Source organism: Trachurus trachurus, assembly GCF_905171665.1.
Source record: "Trachurus trachurus genome assembly, chromosome: 12".
Classification (NCBI taxonomy): domain Eukaryota; kingdom Metazoa; phylum Chordata; class Actinopteri; order Carangiformes; family Carangidae; genus Trachurus; species Trachurus trachurus.
In genome coordinates this window covers 10,352,014-10,371,856 of record NC_139908.1, presented here as the reverse complement: position 1 = coordinate 10,371,856, position 19,843 = coordinate 10,352,014, and the positions used below count along the sequence as shown (strand labels likewise).

Sequence of the window (19,843 nt, the reverse complement as noted above, 5' to 3'; positions counted from 1 at the left end):
GCATTTGTTTAATAACAAGTTAAGCAGGTTGTTCAAAGTGAATGTAATCAGAAACAAAACGCTTTTCTTTTTTTTGCTTTCTTTCTTTTGTAAATAATCAGTTCGTACTAATGTAACTGTGACATCATGGCACCTCTGCCCTGTTTTAAAGAGAAATAAATACGTCTATCCTCCCACTTCTCTGTGTTTGGAGTCAGTTCATGTTACACAAAGACACAAAAAAACAAAAAACACAGCATTAACAGGGAACACTGTCGTTTATTTCTTTAAATAAAACATTCATGACAGTCTCTTACAGCTCACAATTTGTTATTCTAACTAAAACATGCGATGGCTCAACTTCTCTAAGACATACTGAACTGTAAGGCCACTTCTTTATACCTCTCCTCTTACTTCTGCCATGCCAATAAATCTAAATCTTGCACATGTTAAGTGTACCATTAAAGTGTATTAAATTAATTTAATATGGCTTTGGTTTTCCTGTCAGCCTTAAATAATAAAAAATAAAATTAAAAAAACAACCAACCTGCCTCTACAGTCTGATTACAAACTGATGGCAGCAGCCAGTCACTCTACAGTATACACAGTATACAGTAGCACCTTCGCTCAGGAAAAGGTGGTGCAAGTGATATTCCTCCCTACAACACCGATAATAGTACGACATTCATACATTCAGAGGAGTTGGCATTTTTAAACTTAGACAAACGTTGAGCTTGTTGCAGTTAACGGGCGCCGTCTGGAACAAAAGCTTATGGCAAGAACAAAACATGTTCGAACTTTCTGAATAAAGGTTGTGCACAGGGTTGAATGTAGAAACTGTGTACAAAAGTGTGTGTGTGTGTGTGTTTTGGCTTCATGACTCTCGAGGCACAAGATACTGGTTCAAGACTTAGTGCAAGTGAATCCCGTCATGATTCCCAGTCGTCTGAAAGATCATCGCCAACAACAACAACACCACCAACAACACCAGTGGGTTTCTTCAATGCAGAACAATGGCACAAGTAAGTAATCGCAACATAACAACTTAACTCAAACTCAACCCAGGAAGTCGTTAAGCAGTCGGGCGGGCGGGCGACACACACACAGAGCAAGCAGCACACGCCGGCTGTGGTCTACAGCTTCTTCAGCGTGTGTTGGTCTGTTGTTCATCAGCATGTTAGTAAGTCTTTAAAGGTTTGGATTCCTCTTCCTTTCTCTCTCTCGGATGAACTCTCAGCATTCACGTCTCTGACTTCTGTGTAGGAGTTGCTGCTAAGTTATTTTTAGACCTAGGAGCAGAGAACAGAACAAGTTTTAACTATGAAACACAGGGTTCCTACACATTAGAAATTTCCAAATTCCATACTCTGCAAAAAAGTTCAAATAATTTGTGATATTTAAGTAAATAGATGTGCATAATATTTTTAAAAAAGCATGCAATTTATCTTGTTTTCATTATTCTGAATGTGTATGCCATTATGCAACCAAATAATTTCCAGGAGATTGTAGCTAAGTACAATAGCACATACAAAATAGTTAACCCAAATAACTTCAGATAAGACCAAACCAAGATAAGATAAATAAAATAAAATATATTTTCATACAATAGTTTCCATTTTCCATACTTTTCCAGACCTGGAAATGTATAAAATCAAATTCCATACTTTCCATACAGAGACTGGAGAGAAGCTAGGATGAGTTTTTTTTTGAGCATCTGACCTGTTGAAGGCCATGTGGCTCTTGACCAGGTGTCCGGCGGCCAGAGCGGCCATCAGGGAGAGCTCTCCTGCCAGGACGGTGCCACAGACCACGCGGGCCAGCTGCCGGGCGTTCTCACCGGGCTGGTTGGGCCTGGTGCCCTGGACGCCGAGCATCTGAGGACGGACAGAGACGGACGCAGACATTTAATGTGATGAAAACTAAACACCTGACATCTGGACGGACGACCATGTACAGTACATGCTGATTGGCTCATGGGATTTCTTGGTTTCCCCTCATCGAACTCATCAAATACACAATCCAACAGCTCCAAAACGCTGTCGCTGACAAGTTGTGACCTGCACATTCACCACGCTATGAGATAATAACAGAACGTTATGAGACAAGAGTTGTTTTAGAGGTAAATTCATGCAAAACCGGTGTTGCATGTTCCCATCGGGGGCAGTTTTTCAGCAAGCAGTCTCTGCATTTACCTCGAAAACAACTCAGTCTCATAACGTTCTGTCCTTATCTCATAGCGTGGTGAATGTGCAGGTCACAACTTGTCAGCAACAGCGTTTTGGATTGTGTATTTGATGAGTTTGATGTGAAGCTTTACTCATGAACTAACATGCCCCCCCCGAAAATTAAAATCTTTGTAGTTTGGAAAAGCAAATAAATAAAAGAAGAGCGAAGAGTACGTTACCTGCAGACAGGCCTGCTGCGGCGGCAGGTTGGTGCCCCCTCCCACTGTGCCCAGCTCGATGGAGGGCATGGTGCAGCTGATGTACAGGTCCTCTCCGTCTGGCCCCGCCGGCTCCATCTGGGTGATGCAGTTGGAGCTGCCGATGGTCTGAGCAGGATCCTGAAACACAACGAGGGAGGTGATGAACCGACCTGACCTGTGTTTCTGCCTGGCAGCATCGACATTTTGTTTTGTTTTGTTTTACATCAGCTACAACTTTATAGACACTGAGCTAAACTGGTTTTGTAATTATCCAGGGTTTCTGCAGGTACCAGCAAATCTAATTTAATGCTTTTTAATGCCCTTTTTAATGCCATTTCAAACATTTTTAATGCATGTGACTGTAAATACTATACGTGTGCATAGCGTACATACACTTACCTATATACACATTGACAATTACCCAATTACTTGGTTCTGCATGTTTATCATACCAATAGGGGTGCACCGACTGCAATTTTCTGGCCAATCACCAATTTTTAAAAAGCCTGACCTGCCGATTCCAATTTTTGCCGCTAGCAATTAAAAGAAAAAGAAAAGTCAACAGTAGCCTGCCACCACCTAAAAATATAAAATTTGAAAATACTCCATTTCTTCACCCACGTTTAATTTTACTGTAGATTGACTGTATAATCCCCCTATTTTTCTGCTCTTTGTGCTCTATAGGGATGTAATATCAAAATCTCACTGTATGAATCAATCAATTTTTTTATCAATTTTTTAATGCCTTTGAGAATCGAATTTAATTCCTTTTAATGCCATTTAAGGCCTTAATTTTAGGAAAATATAATGACTTTTAATGCTTTTTAATGACCCGCAGAAACCCTGTTATCAACCACACTGAATCCTCTCACCTGTCCACAGGCGATGTATATGGCAGCCACTATGTTGGCAGCGTGAGCGTTAAAGCCCCCTATGCTTCCAGCCATGGCCGAGCCCACCATGTTCTTGTTGACGTTGAGCTCCACCAGAGCGGCGGTGCTGCTCTTCAGCACCTGCAGCACACGTGACGCCACATTAGAAACAGCAACCGACAGCAGCAAACTATCATTTATCATTCTAGCCAGTGGGCAGAAGAAGATTCTCCACCGTTTCGTTTTCAGTTTTAGTTTTCTTTACCTCCCGCACCACCTTGGCAGGGACGGTGGCCTCGCACACGGCAGACTTGCCCCGGCCCAGAATCCAGTTAATGGCGGCTGACTTCTTGTCGGTGCAGTAGTTTCCGCTGAGCGACAGCACCTCGACATCCGGGTACTGCTGCCGGAGTCTCTGCAGAGCCTGTTCAGTGCCCTGGGAAAAACACAGCACACACACACACACACACACAGGTCAGGATGTGAGGTCCTGGAGACACAACAAGTCGTTGTTGAGGAGCAGCGACTGCAGACAGACAGACAGACCTTGGAGAGCATGTTCATGCCCATGGCGTCTCCCGTCTGAGACTGGAAGCGGATGTACAGGTTCCTCCCGGCCAAGCCGACCAACAGCTTCTCCAGGCGAGCGAACCTAGTAGGAGCAGATAATCACATGTAATCTGTTTGTTCCTCAATAAAACAAGAACAACCGGTGTCTGCAGGGAAGATGACAGGCAGGAAGTTGGTCTTCTTCGTGTATATTATTCGCCGCTCCATACTGAAAATCTGATCTACCTGAAGTTTGCAACTGAACTCTGAAAACACTTGAACCATCAATCACACGTCTCTTTCTCTTACTGATCTATCTCTTCGTATCCACCGCCAGAGGACTAATATTTAGTACGGACCTGGACGGAGCGCTGAATACGATTTTTTTTTTTTTAATTAATCATTTACAGAACATCAAGACATATTAACAACGAGAATAGGGGTTAAAACTAAAATTATTTTAATAATATATATATATAAATAATATAATATAATGAATAAGATACACAAAAAGCCCAACGTCCGATTAGGACTTCCGGTATGGATTGGACCTATGGTGGCGCCCGTGTCCGCCATCTTCCCTGCAGGCGGGTCCCTTTCATACACATCATACATGTCATTCATTCTGTTTTTGAACTAGTCAGTTTTTCCTCTGACCTGCTGGTCTGGTCGAAGACCTCTTTGATCAGGCTGAAGCCCTCCGGGGTCTCCAGCCACACTTTGACCTCTGCGGCCCGGCACGCCGAGGGCAGCCGCACCACGGGGCCTCGGGTCATACCGTCGGCCAGGATCCTGCTGCTGCAGCCCCCACTCAGCTGGACAGGCAGGAAGAGGCAGCAGTTAGTTTAGTTTATTTGTTTCATTCATTGAAAAAAAGAATATCAAACAGTTCAATCCAAAAGATTATAATAACGCAACTCCTGAATAAGGGGAAAGAAAAACGTGAACTTATGTTGTCTACCAGTTTTTTCAAGAAATCCTTTCACAAATTAGATAATATATGTATTAAAGGAAAAAAGAAGAAAAGCCATCTACTCATCATCCTAGTAAATTCCTCGGTCTGAAACATGGCGCCATGCATCTTTTTTTGCAACTATAAACATACCTAACCACATTTATACATAAACATACTGTACTTATTTATACACATACACACATATATACATATACACACAGATATGTACACACAAACACACAGTGAACACACAGCTAGAGTGTAATGTTCATCACTTACAGAAAGTGCTCTGCATCCTCTGTTAGTGCTGGCGACCAGACAGCCCTCTGTGGTTGCCATGGGGACGTAAAACTGCTTCTCGTCCAGCAGGAGAGGACCAGCCACTCCCACTGGCACCGGCATGTACCCGATGACGTTCTCACAGCAAGTTCCCATCACCTACAAGACACAGTCAGAAATACAGGCTGAACACACACGAACAGAGAAGTTTTTTTAGGGGCCAATTGTTTTCTCCAGTATTGTTCTTCTTCCTCTTTAGTAATCCTACTTCCCATACATGAAAAATCACCAAACTTTGAACAAAGCTCCAGTCCCATGCCAGATTTACTCAACTCCAAGCACATGTCAGGATTCTTCATGGGGAAACTTTTGTACATTGAAACTCAGTACAAATTGTGAAGTCCATCACTATTTATAAAAACTTTATTAAACATTTCTTGTTCGACAATTTTTGCTCAATTGACACCAAATCCACAAATTCCACACCTCGATTTACCTCGATATTTGAAAAATTGAGCCTATAGTGCATGAAAACGTTTGACTGTAAGCATATAAACCAATTAAATAAACCAATTCTTTCTAAATACATTTTCAATCTTCCTGAAAAAATTGACAATATTTTGGAGTCGTGGTTGATGAAGTTTGGCAAATATCTGAATTTTATCTCAAAAACTCCATTTTTGAAAACATTTTGAATTCTGCTCTCATGGGAACAATTTAAGTCAATGTAAAAGTGGCATTTTTAAACATTAGATTTTCTCTTATGAAGCAAAACACTTATTGTTAAAAACAAATGACCAACATTTCCATGCTGTCAAGATGCAATTATGCATTATCAGATTTCTATCTTCATAACAGAATTTTTGACATGTCTCTTGTTGCTCAGAATTGCCTAAATTAGTCCAAAATTGCCTGGCCCTGACCAACTTTAATTTGAATTTCAAAATGAATCTATAAATTTTACAACAAATTTTTACAAATATGCTTGAAATACCTTGGAGTAGTCGTAGTCCTTGTAAGGCAGACAGGACAAGGCGGAGGGAGCAGGCAGTTTGGGTGATAACATGTCCCTCCTGATGGCCACGCCCCTCTCTGGCGTCTCAAGGGCCGACTCCAGCTTATAGTTGAGGATGTTACGCGAGTTCACCAGGTTTATCACCTCGGCGTCACTGAGGAAACGGGCGCCTCTCTGGAAAGCATCAAGGACAAACCAGTAGACTCATTAAACCTTTGGCCTTCGGTGCCTTGTGCTCGTGGAGGAGGATCTGTCTCTGCGCCGGCGGCTCACCTGAGGGTCTGAGAGGACGGCCAGACATTCCTCCAGCGAGCGCGGCTCTGAGTCGGAGCTGCTCGGAGGAACTGAAGGCGTCGTCGGAGCTGGAGGTTCCTCAAGACACGGAGCAGTGGGGACGTTTTCTACTGAGACGGCTGCAGCCTGACTCTCGTCGACTGTAGAGAAACCAGGACACACACACACACACACACACACACACACACACACACAAGGTCATGTTAAGCAGCTACAGCAGTGAGAAGAGACATTATTCACGACTCAAGAGCTTTATCGTCGTTGTGCAGTCACTTGGATGACGAAATCATTAAAAGCAACTGCTGTAAGGTTCACTCGAAGGGAGTTAAATAGATTAAAAGTAAAACAGCAATATATACATAAATAAACACAATACATACGAAATTCCTACATGGTTTCCCCCTAACGTGTGTCAGTCCGCTGGGCTTATCAATAAACAACGTTGACGATATTATTGTAGCCCATAAGTTGGTACCCTTTTTGTCGGTACTCCATAATGTTGTTACCTTAACTTAATATTTAAACATTAAGTGTAGGAATAGAACAACAGAGTACACACAAACTACGATAAATATGAAATTGCACGCAAAGTTTGCAGGGGAAACTGTAACTCTCACCGTTGTCTCTGACCGCAGTGGCAGGTTCAGGGGACGGTCTCGGCTCGGGGACGGCCGCTGGGTTGGGGCTTGCCGTCGAGACATCATTCGTGGTCCTCTGGACTCTCTGGGCCGGGGGTTCCCTCCTGCAACAGTCCTCCGACGCCCGGTGCTTCTGGGCCGGAGAGGAGCTCATGATCGGGGTCTTGATGGACAGGGAGGACTCTGTCTCCGTCTGCTCAAAGAGGACGTACTTCACCGCCAGGAGCAGGGCCAGGCCGAGCGTTATCACCTGCTCCAGGTCCATGCTGACAAAGAGGAAGGGGTGGATCAGCGGATCAGTTACTGCACAGGAACCAATGAGTTCCTCCTTTTGTTGCTGTTTTTACCTGGTGAGCTTCAGAGGCCACACGGTCCTGTCAGAGTCCAGTCTCTTGGCCACGGGTCCATCCACCGCTCTACTCTGACCTGGATTCTCAGCTGCCAGTCGAGTCTGAGCATGAACCAAAGCCAGGCCCAGAGACTGAGGAGGAAGATATTATGAAATATCACAGTTAGACCACGTGCCTCGAGCAGGCAGCTCGTCAACTGAGCTCCTGTCTTTCCAATATTCTGTCCACATGTGTCGTAACAGAGCTGGATTCAGTTTCTTTCTCACCATAATGATTTTCACCCTCTGCGTCACGGGGTTGGGTTTGTCCTCCTCTTCGGCAAGCACACGGGCAAAATGGCCCAGCTGCCAGATCGGACGACCCTCGCGATTTTCCCTGGACAGCTGTAAAGCAAAACGCACAGATGAACCGTCAGATGCAATAACTCATTTTGGCTTCCCGTCAAAGACTCTCTAGGACGATGGCACAGATCGTTCTTCTTACCTCCAGGACCAGAGAGACACATGCGGGGAAGAAGGTCATGAAGACAAAGTAATTGGCCAGGACAGACATGCAGCCAAAACAACACATGATCTCTAACTGAGGAACACCTGGACAGAAAACAACAGAGAAAACAAAAAACTTCTGCTCACTTTACCGTCATTACACAGAGTTTTATATTCGGAGCACAGATGTCACTGCTTGCTAGAGGTGAACAAATATTGCCATTTCCTCACCTGACATGGTGCCAATCCCAATGACCAGACACTCAACTAAAGCATCCAGGGTGAAGGTTGGGCCCAGGATGGCCATTCCCTGGGAAATATTCTCCCTGACCTCCTCCTATAAACACGACACAAGGCCACAGCACTAGTAGTCAGTTACACCCCGTCTTCTACAACCATATGAGTATATAGATCTCAGTTCAGCTAGTTCACATATACAGGTGCATCTCAATTAATTAGAATATCGTGGAAAAGTTTATTCATGTCAGTAATTCAATTGAAATAGTGAAACTAATACAGTATATAGATCCATTACACACAGAATGGAACATTTCATGTCTTTATTTATTTAATTTCTTTTAATTTTAATGATTATGGCTCACATTTAATAAAGACCTAAAATTCAGTATCTCAAAAAATTGAATATTACAAAAGACCAATTTAAAAACGCATTTTTAATATGGAAATGTTAGCCTTCTGAAAAGTATGTCCATCTATGCACTCAATACTTGGTTGGGGCTATTTGACTTTAACAACAAAAAATTGACTTTTCCATGATATTCTAATTTATTGAGATGCACCTGGTTTTTGTATAAAGGGTGCGTGACGTTACCTGAGAATTTGAGCTGAGAGCAAATTTAGCCAGCGCACAGGCTTTGGACAGGTCGATGAGCAGGAGGAAGAACGGCAACGCTTCACTGGAAGGAAAACAGTTCAGGGAATGAAATTTTTCACCGCAGCTTTGGTTACACTATCAGAAAGCCGATGTACATGGGCTGTTGTTAACTACAATACAAACACTACGATAATTGCACGAACTCTGAACCCAGATTATACCCAGTTATATTTCACTCTAAAATACACAGACTAAAATGTTGATTATTACAAATAATCAGTAACCGGTCTGCAGAGCATGTCATCTAGCACATTAAAACACTCACTTGAGGCCGGTCAGCTCTTTCCCGAAGAAGTGGATGACCACTGTGCTGAAAACGAAGCTGGAAAACACTGTGAATAACCCTGCAATACCTGTTAGACGAGAAAAGACAGGAAGTTGGCTGGTTAAATTTACACAGTGTGGCATTTTCATATCAGTGTCATTTATAGTTTATTGCTGCACCTACTAACAACATCTCATAATACTGACCCAGTATATATTTGGACCCCAGTTGTCGCAAATTCTTGAACTGGAAATAGATGTAAACGATGGCCATGCAGCGTGTGACTGTTAGGATGATGATGTCACTGCTGTAGACTTTCTGCAATAAAGCATTCAAAGGGAGATTAATCTTATTAGCATGAAAACACACAACAGTTTCAGTGAGATGGCCTGACACGCCCACACCATTAACTTACTACTCACTCACCTCCTCGACTTTGGGGCACTCATTCCAGCTGCACATCTGGCTGCTACCTGTCAGGTTGTTCATGGACACCAGGCAGACAGTGAGAGCCAAGGTGCCCACTATTACCTCCCATGGGTGGGAGGCGACCAACAGGCCGTGGAGCCTGAACAGGCGTGCCAACATGATGTGAGGATGCTTTCCTGCTACCTAAGGTGACAGCCTTACCTGTAGTAGAGAAGAAAGAGAACATCAGCCTATTGTTTTCCAGTCAAAGAGACAACAAGCAGCCCAGTTTAGTTGCAAGACGGTGTCACAAATAAAGTTGGCAGAAACCGTGACTGTTGTATTTTAGGTGATAAAGATGACAAAGCTAACGTAACTTACAGTCTGTATGTTTACCGGGCAGCTGTCAACACCATAATAGATCGTTTTTATAATGACTAATAACAACGAAAATGTAACTTTTAGCTCACAATGTACCAGCAGGCTCGGGCGCTCCCTTCTGGACTCATAACACAAATAATATCCTCGTTAAAATATGAAATATGACGCTCGTAGCTTGCTGTTAGCATTAGCTACATTAGCCGTCACACCCGAACAAACCGTCGCCAAGGTCAGTTCGCCCCCGGCGTTACGACGTTTTCACAGTAAAAAAGTCTTACAAACTCAAACAATTGAACTCACGTACTTCCAGAGGTAAGTTTCGCCGCGGTCAGAGATTATTTTCCATTATATTAGTCCCTCTCCTCTACAAATCGCCCAGTAGCAGCCTAGCTACTTCGGTCTGATGTAATTTAAAAAAAACAATATGGCGTCTGCGGAAATCCTGACGTCAGGTTTGCGTCAGACGTCGGGGGGCGTCGCGAGAGGTGATACAGAGGTGAAAGCTGTGGAAAGAAAAGAAAAAAAAGCCCTTAGTTATATGCTTTCAAAACAAATTTTGAAATGATTTGGATTGCTCATACACTGAAAAGTCGAAAGTTTGGACACAAACTTTTTTATTTTCTTTACTTTCTACATTATAGATTCAAACTGAAGACATCAAAACTATGAAGGGACACATTGCAGTTACGTAGTAGGACTAGGAGAATATGTTTTACATTTTAGATTCTTTGATGTAGGCTAGTCATATTTTGTTTTGATCTTAGCTTTTTGCACTCTCTTGATTCTGTCAGCTTCATGAGGTGGTCACCTGGAATGATTTTCAGTCTTGATCGAGTTCCCAGAGGAGCTGAGCATTTGCTGGCTCAGTTGGGTTTAGGTCACACTTGGTTTTAATTTACACTTTTGTGTTTACAACATAACTCCATATGTGTTCCTTCATGGTTTTGATGTCTGAATCTACAATGTAGAAAGTGATAATAAAAAAATAAATTAAAAAAACTCTGAATGAGGCAAGTGTCCAAACATTTGACTGGCAGTGTATATGTTCATACAGTCTACAAGTCATTTATATATTATTCAATTACTAAACATTGTAATAGACATTTGAATTTGAGCACTAATGAGCTTTCCTGCTAGAAGCACGTCATATGCAGTGATAATGAACCATAATAACATATGACGCACAATATTACATGAATAATTAATCCAAACGTTTTAAGTGCCTTCAACTTTTGCATAAGGCTACTACCTTATTTCCCCTTCACAGAAACTTCCTTTGGACTCAGCATCCCAGAGTAGTCATCTTCAGACCACCTCAGCACTATACATGAAAGTAAAATGAATCACGTAAATGTTCATTCACTTATATAGGATGTTATATATCTTGGGCCCAGCAGATTCTCCAAATGGAGACTGGCTGCAGGGGCCAATAAAGTGATCTGGTCTGAGATGTTGGTGGTATAGTGTGACATCTAGTGGAAGTGATGATAGTCTGCAGTCTGGGTGATACTATAGACTCCTTGAGAACCTACTACTGGTTATTTATACAACATTTATAAGCTGGTTTTATTTCTGGGGTCCATGCAGTCAACATTAAGGATTATTTTACAATACTTTCCCATCTCTTCACTCTTTTCAAAGAGCCTCAGAGCAACAGTTTGTTGGGACTGTGAAAATATCATGTTATTCATCATGACCGGGCATTTTAATAAATCAGTTAGCTGTGGTTGATTTCCCTAAATATTGAGAGATAACTGACAAATGACTCATATTCAAGAGGCTCTTGTGAATGTCATGTAGCGTTACTGTCGAAATAATTTTCATATTTTCATTTGCATAACCACAAACAGGCCAAAGATATCTGTTCAGAGTAGAGAGAGTAAATAAGCCAATTTGTGCTGCTCATGGTATGTGGACATTTAAATGTTCAGTTTAATTAAATTAAACATGTCCTATTACTTTGACCAGAAAATACTTATCTTTCCAGCCTGTTGGAATTTTTTAGATTAAATGTAAATCACATTAATTGTGCATGATTTCATGCATCCTGAATGGCATAAATTACATTATTTGAAATCAAACCCCATTCTTATAGGCCTATATGCACACATTTAGTCTTTAACCCCTAGAGCTGGTATTGTTAAACAACCATTGAGGACTTTACACAGGTTGGCATTACACATTGACTTATTTCTCCTTTTCAATTCCTGTTCATATCAATTTCAGTTTATATTAGGAGCAGTAGCATAAGGACGAACATCTTTTCTATCCTTAATTTTTAAACTTTATAGTAGCATAGGCCTACTGGGCCTACCAATATTATCCACAGATGTGTTAAGTTCAACCAAGAGCAGTTAAGTCATACTTAACGGCGTGTTCCCACCATAAAACACAGGCTAAAAAAACACATTGTCCAGGGGCAAAAGAAGAAGAAAAAGAAGAATAAAGCGAAAGCAAATGTCAAAGTCTTGAATCATGGTATCCTGTGTCAGGGAGAAAATATTCCTCATTGGGAAAAGTTAAGGAGTGAAACAGTTAGATTGTAATCTGGAAGAAGAAAAAAACCTGGAAATGAGAAAAACATTTAAAGTGAATGTGAAACTAATCTTATCAACCAAGCGTGAACTGCACAGGAGCTGTTCAGGCTGCAGTATCTTTGGTGGAGCAGCAGCAACAACAACAACAACATGGCGCCCAACACAGCGCACTGAGTCTTTCAGATCCAGCTAGCCTGTTAATTACGTTAAATAAATTGTATTAAGTAAATCTGACAGCTGTCTGGTCTGGGGTCTGGTCTGTCTGGGCCACACAGGGCTCTTTTTACTCACTCACTCCGCCTCCTGTACAAGCGACCGAAGACCGACGTGCTGCCATGGATACGCTGCTGCGTCAAGGCGTGACGTAACCGCGTAAGCAGGAAAAACTGCAATGAAATGCATCTCTTCCATGGATCTATAATAGATCTCTTCATTCATTTTTTTGTGCACAAAAATAGTTGTGAATAAAATTAATTCTAAGTAATTTTATGATTTGTCTCTTGTAAGTAATGTTATAGCCTAAACAAATCTCTGCTACATAATATACATAATGTGGAGGCTATAGCCTATAATTCAAACATAATGTAATTTAGAATAATTTCCTACATATTATTTGTAAGTAATTTTATAATAAAGATTATTTTACAACATAAGATTATGTGCAAATAACTAGATGTTATGACATTTCTTGTAGCCTAACATTTATTCAAGAGCTCAGCACCTGGAGGCCACTGTGCAGGTCCTCTAGCCTGCAGGTGTCCCGCTCTGTTAAAACAGCACACATTTAGTAACTGATGTTCTATCTTTACCCTGTGAATGTTCACTTTGCTTGTTTATTTCAAGACTTAGATACTATCTCTCCGCACACATTGGACACCTGTTGCCTGCAGTGAGCCTCCAGTAGGCTCATTGTGTTGTAACAGCATTATCATCCTAGTATCATCCAACACACGATGCCACTCACTGAAAGCCTTTTCCTGCTTGATAAGAAGAACGGTTAGAGTCGGTCTTGTGCCAAACTCCAAATTTAGTTTACAAATTCAAACCACGTGTTCATCTGTTCAAAGTGAGCAGCTGCTGTTTGCAACATCACTGAAAAAACACAGATGTAAGATTAAAAAAAAAAAAAATGAAATGATAAGCTTCTGTTGAATTGAAGAACCACACCAAATCATGTTGGCATTTATCTATTATCTTGTTTTTTCTTTGGCACTGAATCTCTTCTTTCTCAGCCATTAGTGCGGGCGCGGACGGTTCCTCCCCGTTCTTTAATAATGGGATAATCGGAACCTAGTTTCGCTTGGACAATAAACAAAACACTTGACTGTTTCCTTGACGTGTTTTCCCCCAGAGGCTTAAACCTGACATCATCTTATAAATAAAACAATGCAGCTGTGCGAAATCAGATTAGGCTGCATTTCTTTAGTTTTTTTTTTTTTAATTCTCCAACTTTTACAACTGCGTGTTGTAAAGTTTCCTTGATCTTCTCTGTTTTCTCTCAGGGTTCAGATGACTCCGGCCACGGGGTTTCCAATCATCCTCTGTAATCAGCTGCGGCTCCGCTCTCATCTGCGCAAGTACGTAAATCATTTACGCTCCTTCCCCTCGCGCTGTTTATTCACTTTTACATTATGCTATAGCCCACGTCATAACCGTAATTAGCCAGACTGGGTGGTGATTTATGACTCACATAGAAACATTTTACAGCCTTTAACGCATCGTCTTAGAGCACATATTAGCGCCCCCGAGCCCCTCCCTCTTTCTTTCCGGGTTATTTTTTTCCCCCACTCTCTCTCCTCCTCAACAAGTCACTGAGACGGAGCGCAGCGTCGGAGCGCGTTGTTGACCTCTTCATGTGTTCATGCGGTGAGTTAACAGAGAGGAGGCGATGAGTGAGTGAAGGGATGACAGACGTCGGAGCGCGCTCATGCGTAAAAGTGGAATGGCACTGAAGACAAATGTCCACTCCGGTTGTTTCCTCTGACATCGGTGAGTTGTTTTATGGTCAAATCTAAATCTAACTAAAAGAGGAAAAGACCTGAGTGAGATCTCACTGTCATGTCTTCGTGTTTATAACTTTCAGAGCGCGGCTTCATGAGCCGGGTTCAGCGGAGCGGCGCCTGGACCAAGGTGAGAGAGAGTGTGTTGAAATTGAAAGGCGTCAGGCGCATGGATAGGGGAGACCGCCCGGGGATGGTTTGTCACATGGGTCAGTTGTAACATTTACAGTTTCTCCAATCAGGTACAAGTTATGAATCATCTGATTGGCTCTTTTATGTGCTCAGTTTAGTCCTTCTTCCATATGTGAAGAAGTAGCATCCTGAGCCAATTTTAGAAGAAAAAGACAAAACTAATTTTGAGGCATGAAAGCATTTTTCTCCCCTCCATTTACAGTATTTTCGTGAAAGCATTGCCTGCTTTGTAGTCAAAGTCATAAAAGTAAATCACGTTTATTGTGTGTCTATGAAGATATCTTTCATGCAAGTTGTTATAGTTCTAATGTTTTAGCTGTAATGTTAACCTATTCCAACCAAAATTTAATTATGTTGTCTTTGAATTTCAGTGACCTAGGTCTTGAAAAACAAAGATGAAAGGGTTAAAGTTCAGACAACCAACAGCCAAACAATAACAAATATACTTGAGACATGCACACACACACCAACACATCATTTATGTTAAAAAGTAATTTAAGTGTTGAATAAAAACCTTTCAATATCATATTTTTGTCATAATACTTACTTTAATAATCTCACCCCAGGGTGTGTTTACAACTAACCCAGACTATGGAGTGAATTGTAACATTCCACTCCTTGTGTTTCAGACTAAACCATGCATTTTCTGTTTGTGTTGCAGAGATAACACCTACGCCATTTAATAGCAGACACATGTAACTAGTCTGTCTCACATTTTGAACGCACTGGCTTAAAAGAGCTCCAAGATACAGACAGAAATGTCAAAAATGTTACAGCCATCCCCGGTCTCCCCTACTATTAGTCAACCTACACATTTCTAGTTGCAGGTGTCATGTCAGTTACTCACTTTTAAGATATTATCAGTCACACATCACCTGTTTTCCCCCCCTCCTTTACCCCAGAATGAATACAAGATTTCTACGTTCGAGGCTCAGAAGAAAAAAGGTGTTGCTCCTGCCGCCTCTGTTCGTCCCACTCGTGTTCTGCTTGAAGTACATGCACATCACAGAGACTCTCCCGCCCACAGCAGCTCGAGACGACATCAAGACCTTTCACAAGTACAACATCAGCTGCAGAGACATCTATGACATGGACCCAGGGGAGGTGGGTAAATCTCTGACCATCCGGAGGAAGCAAGTGGTGGAGGATGTGGATGAATCTCTATTGAATCTGACCTCAAACTGCCCCTTTTTTATCAAATCAAGAGGTTATCATGATGCGTGTGAGTCAGAGGAACAAAGGGACTTCCCTCTCGCTTATTCTTTGGTTGTGCACAAATCAGCATGGATGGTGGAGAGACTCCTCCGAGCGCTGTACTCGCCGAGCAACATCTACTGTATTCACTACGACCAGAAGTCCTCAGCTCAGTTCGCTGCAGCCATGGAGGGTTTGGCTCGCTGTTTGCCCAACGTCTTCATCGCCTCCAAGAGAGAGCACGTCTACTACGCCAGCATCAGTCGACTGAAGGCTGACCTCAACTGTCTCTCCGACCTTTTGGCCTCAGAGGTCAAGTGGAAGTACGTCATCAACCTCTGCGGCCAGGATTTCCCCCTCCGGTCCAACATTGAGCTGGTTTCTGAGCTCAAGAGGCTGAACGGCTCCAACATGCTGGAGACGTGCCGACCCACGGAGCTGAAGAAGCAGAGGTTCGCCTTCAAACACGAGCTCAAAGAAGCCAGCTTTGAATACAAATGGCTGCCGGTGAAAACGGAGCAGGCCAAGGCCCCGCCGCCTCACGGCATCGAGGTGTTCACTGGCAACGCTTTTTTCGTGCTGTCCCGTGACTTTGTTGCGCACATGAACTCCTCGGCCGTGGTGAAGGACTTTCTGGCCTGGTCCGAGGACACCTACTCTCCGGACGAGCACTTCTGGGCCACGCTGGTGCGGTTGCCAGGCGTGCCCGGGGAGGTGCCCAGATCGCAGCCGGACATCACTGACCTGATGAGTAAGGCCAGGCTGGTGAAGTGGCATTACCTCGAGGGCCAACATTACCCCCCCTGCACGGGGCAGCACGTTCGCAGCGTCTGTATTTACGGCGCCGCAGAGCTGCGTTGGTTACTGAACCACGGCCACTGGTTCGCCAACAAGTTTGACCCCAAACTGGACCCCGTAGTCATCCAGTGCCTTGAGGAGAAGCTGCAGGAAAAACAAAAGTTATTCCAGCGGCCGGCGAACTGTCGTAAGGGTTAACCCCAAGAAATGAAGATGCTGAATGTCAGAATTGTCTTCAGTGTCCAAACTCGCTGCTTCTCTTTCTGGGAAATTAATTATTGATGATGTTATCTAAGATATTTTTCTTGGTTTTATAACCAAATAATTAATTTATAATGACAACAAACCATCTGATTCAGCTCCAGTAATATTTGGTGGTTGCAGTCAGAGAGCTGTGGATTCTCAGCCTTTACATTTTGGCAAATTGGCCCATTGCCATAATCCCTATAGTTTTAGCAGTAGGTTTTTTACCTTTAATTGTGGGTGCAAGCTATTTTTAGAACGGCGGAGCAGAGCCGCAAGCTGCTCAGAGCTACGCTACGGAGGCTAATGGGATTTATTAGTTTCCCTCATCAAACTCATCAAATACACAATCCAACAACTCCAAAACGCTCTGGTGGACAAGTTGTGACCTGCACATTCACCACGCTATGAGATAATAACGGAACGTTATGAGACAGAGTTGTTTTAGAGGTAAATTCATGCAAAACCACTGATGCGTGTTCCCGTTGGAGGCAGTTTTTCAGCATTTGCCTCAAAAACAACTCTGTCTGGTAACGTTCCATTATTATCTCATAGCGTGGTGAATGTGCAGGTCACAACTTGTCCACCAGAGCGTTTTGGAGTTGTTGGATTGTGTATTTGATGAGTTTGATGAGGGAAAACAAGAAATCCCATGAGCCTCCATAGCGTAGCTTTGAGCATCTCGCTTTTAACTGCTATGACTAATTTGCCAAAATGTTGAACTATCCCTTTAAATTTTCCAGTGGAACAGATAGTCTCTGTTTTATCTATGCAGGCATTGAGGTTACTTCCTCTATCAGGATGATGGGGGTTTGTTTTGGGGGGGGGTTTTCACTGTGGGTGAAAGACGTAGACCTAACAGATCCCAACCTGTTTATTCTGGCCCATAGAAAGACAAGACTTTCACAAGACTTTACACAACACATCAATGTTGTTAGGAGGTAACTTTTATATCCACAATCTTCTGGTCAACTGATTAACATGTGACAGTGAATAAAAATGTAACTTGTACATATAAAAATAATTATTTACATTCTTGTTTGCTGTATTTGTGTGTGGTTTTCCCAGAAAAGGAAATAATTGGACCTCATTTAGTGATGAAACAGCACAGATAAGCCAGTCAGGAAAAAGACGCTTCAACACCACAGTGGTGTTAGGTTGAAACTATATTTTATTGTTATTATCAAATGATTATTATTAGGGCACTGCAGTAGCTCAAAGCTGAAACTGAGTTTAAAAGGCAGTGTCTCAGAAGTCCATCCAGGTCTTGTCTGTGGCTCACATCATTTCCTCTTTGTCGCCCGACTTTCCTGTCTCTCTTGCTGCAAAAACATAGATCAGAAAAAGCTACATAGCCTATGTGTACGTGATGTAGACAAAAGAAGGAACACATATAGAGGGAGTGTTAAAATAACACACAATGGCCAATCCCCCAGTATTGTGCAGCACACAAATCCTCCCCAGACATTTTTACCACAAAACAGTGTGTCCTTTTTATCATGGGAGCTTGAAAATCTAAAAGTACGACAAAACTTCTTCCTCTTCGTCTTTAGAAAGTCCATTTTCAGTGTGCATGTATACTGAAGGTTTCAGGTTTTCACATCACGGCTGTTTTTAGTTTCATATCACAACAGAGTTTGGTTTCCATGATCATCAAGCTCAAACTGAATGTGCATGCAGCAAAACTCAGCACATGTGATGTATGAATACGTCGCGTTGTTCTGCACAGTGAAGCTCAAACATCAAACACAAGAAAATAAACACAAATTGGGATGAAAGTGTTTGTTTGTGCAGACGGCACAACATGCAATCTGGTTTTTGACATGTGCTGACACTGGACACAAAACAGCCTCAGTAGATTTCTGAAAGCAAAGTGTCTCTGTCTGCTTCTCATCCATGGTTTGTGTATTCATGAAGTTTGGAAAGAGGAAAGAGTTAAAAGTTTCTTCAGACTGAAAAAATCCACCGACGTCCCTGAACTCTGCTGCTTTATTTTCATTTATTACCCCAAGTGTGCATGTATTATGCTGACCCTAGTGTGGTCAGTGTATGTGATGCACATGGGAGGAAGTTTAAAAAAATGGACTGACGTCTAGTTTGCTACATGAAGCAGCCAAATTAACTGGGAGGATCTGTTTCTTCAGACCTCAGTCGATCATTGCAATAATATAACCATCATGTGCTGATGTCCACAATGAAGAAAAGACATGTTTGATTACACAGGTATAAATCTCAATGTGTGAATTACTGGTTATTCATGAGCAGGAAAACAGGAAGTGCTCTGAAAATGTAAAAAAAAAAAAAAAAAAAAAAAAAAAGTGGTATAGCGGAACATATTTCCCTAAAGGTTGTAAAAGATATAAGTCCAACTTCCTTTTCTGTGTGGTGCATCGCAGCAATAAACACAAAATAATAACTGTGCTTGCAGTGGTGTGTATGATACAACTGTTTGAAGCCTTATACTTCCTCTTGTAACAGCACACAGGGAAAGTAGATTTGCAAATTTTTCCAGAGAGATGTCGTCAACATAATACAGGTAGCCTCTGTTTCCCCTGACCACAACACATTATATGGAAATCTAACCAACCTTTAACTATTACTGTACACACAGGTGGTTGTTAAGCACATCAGTATCACATTCAGAGTGTCATTAACCATTAGAGCTACGTCTTTCCTCCTCACTCTGTAGTTACAGTACACAGGGGACAGGGGACAAGGAGGTCGGGGAGTTAATTATTAATTCAAGTGGATGTTCTAGTTCATGCATGAGTGAGTGAGTGAGCTAGCGGTCGGGCATGTGAACGCTACACCTGTGGAGCAGCAGCGGTGTCAGGTGTTCAAGTGTTTTTACCTTCACTGTTGTGACGCCATTTGGTAAAACCTCATGTTTCATTGAATCTGATACTTAAGAGCTGTTAATTATAGAAATGTATAGGCTATCACATCACCTAGTGACTTCATCTGTCTTGTTTGTCCTTATTAATTCTTTGTAAGATGCCCTAAACGCAAAAACTAGGTGTTTTAAAGGTCTATAAATGTATTCTTCAGCTTTTTACTAAGGAAACCTAAATAAACATACAATAAATGCC

The 19,843-nt window shown here is 42.2% G+C and overlaps 2 protein-coding genes across 2 annotated transcripts; one reads left to right on the top strand and one right to left on the bottom strand.

Annotated features, from left to right (window-relative positions):
* Positions 1–300: 300 nt before the first annotated feature.
* On the bottom strand, positions 301–12,643 carry LOC310994568 (3-hydroxy-3-methylglutaryl-coenzyme A reductase-like). The gene is made up of 22 exons (XM_083983300.1): positions 12,615–12,643; positions 11,040–11,111; positions 10,091–10,293; positions 9,428–9,631; positions 9,208–9,319; positions 9,002–9,089; positions 8,674–8,758; positions 8,073–8,178; positions 7,840–7,946; positions 7,623–7,739; positions 7,354–7,487; positions 6,986–7,272; positions 6,348–6,508; positions 6,054–6,248; positions 5,060–5,218; positions 4,483–4,640; positions 3,823–3,928; positions 3,542–3,712; positions 3,277–3,417; positions 2,384–2,542; positions 1,699–1,853; positions 301–1,268 (listed from the first exon to the last, which is right to left on the bottom strand). The coding sequence occupies exons 4-22, from the start codon at positions 9,587–9,589 to the stop codon at positions 1,220–1,222; spliced, it is 2,652 nt and encodes an 883-aa protein (XP_083839426.1). The 5' UTR covers positions 9,590–9,631; positions 10,091–10,293; positions 11,040–11,111; positions 12,615–12,643; the 3' UTR covers positions 301–1,219.
* A 1,556-nt stretch (positions 12,644–14,199) lies between these two features.
* LOC310994450 (beta-1,3-galactosyl-O-glycosyl-glycoprotein beta-1,6-N-acetylglucosaminyltransferase 4-like) lies at positions 14,200–17,024 on the top strand. The gene is made up of 3 exons (XM_083983153.1): positions 14,200–14,316; positions 14,411–14,457; positions 15,422–17,024. Exon 3 carries the CDS (start codon positions 15,423–15,425, stop codon positions 16,707–16,709), a length of 1,287 nt encoding a protein of 428 aa, XP_083839279.1. The 5' UTR covers positions 14,200–14,316; positions 14,411–14,457; position 15,422; the 3' UTR covers positions 16,710–17,024.
* Positions 17,025–19,843: the final 2,819 nt, after the last annotated feature.